The 6,764-nt window shown below is 39.8% G+C and overlaps 1 protein-coding gene across 1 annotated transcript in view; it reads left to right on the forward strand.

Annotated features, from left to right (window-relative positions):
* Ltn1 (listerin E3 ubiquitin protein ligase 1) overlaps positions 1 to 6,764 on the forward strand; it is a 50,559-nt gene that overhangs the window by 4,842 nt on the left and 38,953 nt on the right. Inside the window, exons 3-5 of the mRNA XM_013027455.1 lie at positions 1,537 to 1,635; positions 2,989 to 3,219; positions 5,962 to 6,014. Coding sequence (XP_012882909.1) covers positions 1,537 to 1,635; positions 2,989 to 3,219; positions 5,962 to 6,014 — 383 coding nt within the window. The remainder of the gene's footprint in view (positions 1 to 1,536; positions 1,636 to 2,988; positions 3,220 to 5,961; positions 6,015 to 6,764) is intronic.

Genomic DNA, 6,764 nt, shown 5'->3' on the forward strand with positions numbered 1-6,764 from the left:
AGGGGTTACAATTACATGGGCAAGATAATGAGTACATTTCTTATCAAGCATTGTAGCCTCCTCCTTTGTTTCCCCTTCCCATCCCTTCCCATCCTCCCCCTGTCCCCCCAATCCCCCCACACCAAAGTTGTAAAGTTTGTTTTCGACATAACGACTTGTACATCTCATTGTTGCAATAGGTCCACCTGTATCCCTATTTAAACGATTTGTTTTTCCCCTTCCCCTCCACAAATTATACCGACATCAAATACAGTAAAAGCAGGGATGTTATACTGTGGGGGAGGGATAATCTGAATTTTTTTGAGGTATTTCTCTATGTTGCATAAGTTAATCTTGAAGTCCTAGGCTCAGTAATCCTTCCTTTGAGTCTCTTAAGTAGTTCAGAGTAGAGATGTATGTCACCCCATCCAGTTCAGCATTAAAATTGTGTGTGTGTGTGTGTCTGTGTCTGTGTCTGTGTCTGTGTGTCTGTGTGTGTTGGTTCTGAGGCTTGACCTCATGGCCTGGGCACTTTGCCTGAGCTTTTTTGCTCAAGGTTAGCATACTACCACTTTGAGCCATAGAACACTTCTGGTGGTTTATTGGAGATAAGTGTCTCATGGACTTTCATGCCCCAGCTGGCTTCAAACCACAATCTTCAGATCTGAGCCTCCTGATTAGCTGGGATTACAGGTGTGCAACACCAGTGCCTAGCTCCCTGAGCATTTTTGTTCAATATCAGCACTCTGCCACTTGAGCCACAGCTCTATTCTACTATTTTTGGTGAGTAGGTGGAGATAAGAGCCTTACCACTTTCTTGCTCACACTGGCTGAACCACAGTCCTCAGATTTCAGCCTCCTGAGTAACTAGGATTACAGGCATGAGCCAATGGCATCTGGCTAACACTGAAATTTTAAATTGCTCATATTTGTATATGTTTAATTAAGAAAAATAAAATGGGGCTTGGAAGATAACTCAGTGCTAGAGTACATGCATGAGGCCCTGTGTTTGATTCCTTAGCACCACTTAAGCATAAAAAGCCAGAGGTGGTCCTATGGCTCAAGTGGTAGAGCACTAGCCTTGAGCTGAAGAGCTGAGGGACAGTGCACAGGCCCAGAGTTCAGGCCCCATGACTGACCAAAAATAAATAAATAAACAAAGCTGAGGGCTGGGAATGTGGCTTAGTGGTAGAGTGCTTGCCTAACATGCACGAAGCCCTTGTGTTTGATTCCTCAGTACCACACAAACAGAAAAGCCAGAAGTAGTGCTGTGGCTCAAGTGGTAGAGTGCTAGCCTTGAGCAAAAGAAAGCTCAGGGACAGTGCCTAGGCCCTGAATTCAAGATCCAAGACTGGCTCAAAAGAAAAAAAAAAAACTGAAAAGTTTCTACTATCGTAGATTGTGAAACAATTCTTTATACTTTTTTCTAAATAGCACAGAAATAAATAATGCATTTTCTTGTTATATAAAATAGACCAAGCTTCCAGAACACAATAAAAATAACCATGCGCAAACATGATGGCTGTTATTCATGAACGATGTTAATGATTTTTTTAGGCAATGCAGGAATTTGGAACCATGTGTTCAGATAGAGACACAGAAATTGTGAAAGGAGTTCTTCCCTATTGGCCAAGAATTTTCTGCAAAATTTCACTTGTAAGTATGGAGACTTTCACTAGGTTATTTCAGTTGTGAACTTTTTTGGTTACAATCTTAGAAATTGTTAAGTTTAGGCTATGCGGTGTTATGTCAGCATTGTTACATGTAAAGAATGTATATATCGGATATGTATTTTCAAAACTTAAGTTTTGCTGGGCTTGGAGATGCATACTTGGGAGACTGAGAGAGTCATGAGTTTGAGGCCAGCTTGAATTATACAGTCAGTCTCTGTCTTTAAAATAAGAGCTAGCGAGCCTGCTATAATTCTAGCTGCTCAGGAGGTTGAGATCTCAGAATTGTGGTTTGAAACCATCCTGGGCAGGATGCAAGTGAGACTCCTATTTCTAGTTAACCACCAGAAAGCTGGAAATGAAGCTGTGGTTCAAGTGGTAGAGCACTAGCCTTGAGGAAAAAGAAATCTCAGGGACAGTGTCCTGGGCCTGAGGTCGATCCTAAGGACAAGCACCAAGAAAGTATAGAAGTTAGTCCTTTATTTAAGATTCATTCTTGGATGGGCCCCTGATGGCTCCTGCCTGTAATCCTAGCGACTTAGAAGGCTGAGTTCTGAGGATCATGGTTCAAAGCCTTGTGGGCAGGAAAGTCCATGAGACTCTTATCCCAATTAACCACCAGAAGTAGTGCTATGGCTTTTATCTCCAATTAACCACCAGAAGTAGTGCTGTGGCTCAAGTGGTAGAGTACCAGCCTTGAGCTGAAGAGCTCAGGGACAGTGCCCAGCCCCCAGAGTTCAAACCCCATGACTGACAACAACAACAACAACATAATAATAATCCCAATACTTTTCAGTCATAAGGAATTTTAGAAGTTACTTTATTCTTTTATATGTTTATTGTAAAAGCAAGAATGAGTTCCTTATAATTAAAGTCTAGATTTAAGCCTGTCTTGAATACAGTATCTTTGGAAAAGGTGAAAAGGGAGAGTTATTTCATCTGATACCTGATATTTTTTTTCTTATTTAAAAAGATCGTTACTATAAAGGTGATTACAAAGGGGTTTCAGTTACATAAGTCAGATAGTGAGTACATTTCCTTTTGGACAATGTTACCCCCTTTCCTTGCTCTCTCCCAGTACTGATTTGAAAACAAGATAGCAATAACCCTCTCAAATCTGTATTCTCAATATTTCAAAACAATTTTTTTTGGTGCTTGAGATTGAACTCAAGGTCTAATGCATGAGAAACAGGTGCGCTATCATTGAATTCCATCCAGAACCCCTTAAAGATTGACATTAGTATAGCTTTGTATGTAGGTAAATTCTTGTTTATGAGTCATTAGGGTATACCTAGAAATTTTGATATTTGTTTTTAAGCCACATTTATATTTTCAACAGGATCATGACCGCCGTGTTCGAGAAGCCACACAGCAAGCTTTTGAAAAACTTATCCTTAAAGTAAAGAAACACTTGGCTCCTTATTTAAAAAGCTTAATGGGCTATTGGCTCATGGCTCAGTGTGATACATATGCACCGGCTGCACTTGCAGCAAAAGATGCATTTGAAGCTGCTTTTCCTCCAAGCAAACAACCAGAAGCCATAGCATTTTGTAAAGATGAAATTGCAAGTGTAAGTTTTTGGAACTATTATGTATCTATGTTTCCTTAAATTATTTCAGGGACATAAGGCATGATATCTCTCTGGTTTTGTAGATGTGTCAGGAAAAAATAAGTTGTTTTGTACTCTATTTGTTTACCTCAGTCAACACCTCAAGATTAGTGATTTCTCTGCATCAGCTAGGTGACCTCTGATTTTATTCAGTTCTAACACTACCTGCAGGAAGTGCTAGAGGCTGCAAGTTGTTGGCTCATTACCCACATTACTTCCACTGCAATCTAAGTTCCAAATCCTGGCCCTTGTAACTTCTGTCTGACTGCTTACACACTGGGGTTCTCAGATTCCCTCCTTATGTTCAATCGATTTGCTAGAATATCTCACAGAACTCAAAGAATTGCTCTACTGACATTTGTGATTTGTTACCATAAAGAATGTCATGGTTGGGGTGTATGTGTATGGGTGTATTGGTACTGGGAATTGAATTTAGAGCTTGAAATTATAGCTATTACTTGCCTTTTTCCTTTCAAGTCCCCTGCTTTATTACTGGAGACACATTTCCACTTTTAACTTTTTGTGTGTGTGCATATCCTTGGACTTGAACTCTGGGCCTAGGTGCTATCCCTGAGTTTTTTTTTTCTCAAGGCTAGGGCTCTACCACTTGAGCCATAGCTCCACTTCCATTACTACCTTTTGGCTGGTTAATTGGTGATAAGAGTTTCACATACTTTTTTGCCTGGGCTGGCTTCAAACTGCAGACCTCAGATCTCATCCTCCTGATTAGATAGGGCTGGCTACTGCACCCAGCTCAAAATCAGATTTCTTACCTGTCTTTTAAAGCCTGGCCAATCTGATCCTTCTGTCACTCAGAACTTTCTCCCACCTCCTTCCCAACATATTAATTGGCTCTAGTTTTCCATTTAGGCTTTCCATCCTTCATTTCTACAGACAGAGTACATATATATTTGATGTTTGTAAAAGAACTTCCGTAACCCATCAATTGATTTAAAAATAAAAGGTAACTGGGCACTGATGACTCATGCCTATAATCCTAGCTACACAGGAGGCTGAGATCTGAGGATCATTCTTTAAAGCCAGCGCAGGCAGGAGAGTTGGTAAGACTCTTATCTCCAATAAACTACCAAAAAAGTTGGAAGTAGAGCTGAAGTAGGGCACTAGCTTTGAGCACAAATGCTTATGGACAGTGCTGAGGCCTAGAGTTCAAGCCCCAGGACCAGCACAAAAACAGAAATAAAAGGTGATTCACTAGTATCAGAGTGAAATGTTATGCATTTGAAAGTAAGAGCTTTAGAAAATGTTTTGAGGCAATTAATTTTGTTATTCATAGCTCTTTAGGAAAAAACATGTGTTTTTGTTGTAAGTGAATTACTAGTTATTGAACATGTAGGTGGTTTCAGTTTCTTTCTTTCTTTTCTTTGTTTTTTTTGTCTTTTTGTCAGTTGTGGGGTCTAGGCACTGTCCCTCAGCTCTTCAGCTCAAGGCGAGCTCTCTACTGCTTGAGCTACAGCACCACTTTTGGTTTTCTAGTGGCTTATTGGAAATAAGAGTCTCATGGACTTTCCTGCCTAGGTTGGCTATGAACCACGATCCTCAGATCTCAGCCTCCTGAGTAGCTAGGATTACAGGCATGAGCTACCGGCACCCAGCTTTCAGTTTATTTTTTTAAATTGTTTGTGTCACAGGGTTATTATAGCAGTTGGAGTTGTATTTTATCAGGTGAAATCAATTATTGAGGCAGTATAAAAATGATTATGAAAATATCATTATTATAAATATTATTATTATTATTATATGTAGACAATGTATGAAACCATTGAGTTCTGCGGCTCTTTAATTGTATGACAACAGACACATTGCTGTGCCTCCATTTCCTGATCTGTAAAGCAGGAAGCAGCAAACTTCATGGAGTTCTCGTAAGGATTATTATTTTTTTTAATTTTTTATCTTTTGCTGGTCCTGGGGCTTGAACTCAGGGTCTGGGTGCTGTCTCTTAGCTTCATTTGCTCAAGCATGAGCCACCAGTGCCAAGCTATTTTTAATTTTTTAATTTTTTTGTGGGTATGGGGCTTGAACACAGGGCTTGAATTTGAGATTTTTCACTTAAGGGTAGCACTCTACCGCTTTGAGGTACAGCTCCGCTTTTATATTTATTTATTTATTTATTTTGGGTCCAGTCGTGGGCCTGAACTCTGGGCCTGGGCGCTGTCCCTCATCTCTTCAGCTCAAGGCTAGCGCTCTACCACTTGAGCCACAACACCATTTCCGGCTTTTTTTTCTTTTTGCTTATGTGGTGCTGAGGAATCAAACCCAGGGCCTTAAGCATGGAAGGCAAGCACTCTACCACTGAGCCACCTTCCCAGCCCTAGATTCATTTATTTTTATGTGCAAAATGTGCTTAAATTGCCTGTGTGTATCAGTTCCTTTTGTCACTATAACAAAAAACCTGACAAAAATTAAGATTTAGGACTGTCCTTGAGCTCTTTTTGCTCAAGGCTGGTGCTCTACCACTACAGTGGTAGAACTACATTGCCACTTTCAGTCTTCTGATGAGAGTTGGTGGTATGAGGCAGAAATATGTTTTCTGCTCCTCCAGCAGCAGCAACCAACTTTAGGGATTGATAGGAAAGGAAACACAATAAGATTACTGCTGCATTTTGCCACTAGGTGAGATGAGGTTAATGAGAGTTTTAAAAATGGATTGTACTTAATTGTAGCTGTTCACCATTGACTCTGTAGGTGCTGCAGGATCATCTTCTAAAAGAAACACCTGATACACTCAGCGACCCACAGTAAGTTAAATTGTTTCTATAAATTATGTTAGGATTTGTTTCAGTCATGTGTAATCAGATGTAATGTCAATTTTTACTTGGTGATTTTTTTTTGTCGGTTGTGGACTTGAAGTCAGGGTCTGGGAGCTGTCTCTGAGATTTTTCACTCAAGGCTACCATGTTCTACCACTTTGAGCCGTAGCACCACTTTTGGAGCTAAGAGTCTCAGGGACTTTCCTGCTTGAGCTGGCTTTGAACTGTGATCCTCAGATCTTAGTCTCTTGAGTAGCTAGGATGTACAGGTATGAGCTACTAGATCCCAGTTCATGTAGTGATTTCTTGTAGACATTTCAACTTCCACTGCTACATGCCAGGTGCTCTATTAAGTGCTTTTTGATGCAGGTTATCTTTCCATTTTACTTAAGTTATCTGGGAACTGCTCATTCAGTTCTATGAGAAGGATAATATTTTATTTTCATACATTTACCCTTTTGCATTCAGACAGGAATTATTTTGAATTTTATTAGAAATGTTTTTATTTGCATTGAAGGAATAGTAAAATGTTTTATTTACTCTTGTTAAGAATTGATGCCGGCATAGTAATCAAAACAGCTTGGTATTGGCATAAGAACAGACCTCAGGACCAGTGGAATAGAATTGAAAACCCAGAAATGAACCTACAGACCTATAACCATCTAATCTTCGATAAGGGAGCTAAAACAATAGAATGGAAGAAAGACAACCTCTTTAGTAAATGGTGCTGGCAAAATT

Source organism: Dipodomys ordii, unplaced genomic scaffold (assembly GCF_000151885.1).
Source record: "Dipodomys ordii isolate 6190 unplaced genomic scaffold, Dord_2.0 Scaffold104, whole genome shotgun sequence".
Classification (NCBI taxonomy): domain Eukaryota; kingdom Metazoa; phylum Chordata; class Mammalia; order Rodentia; family Heteromyidae; genus Dipodomys; species Dipodomys ordii.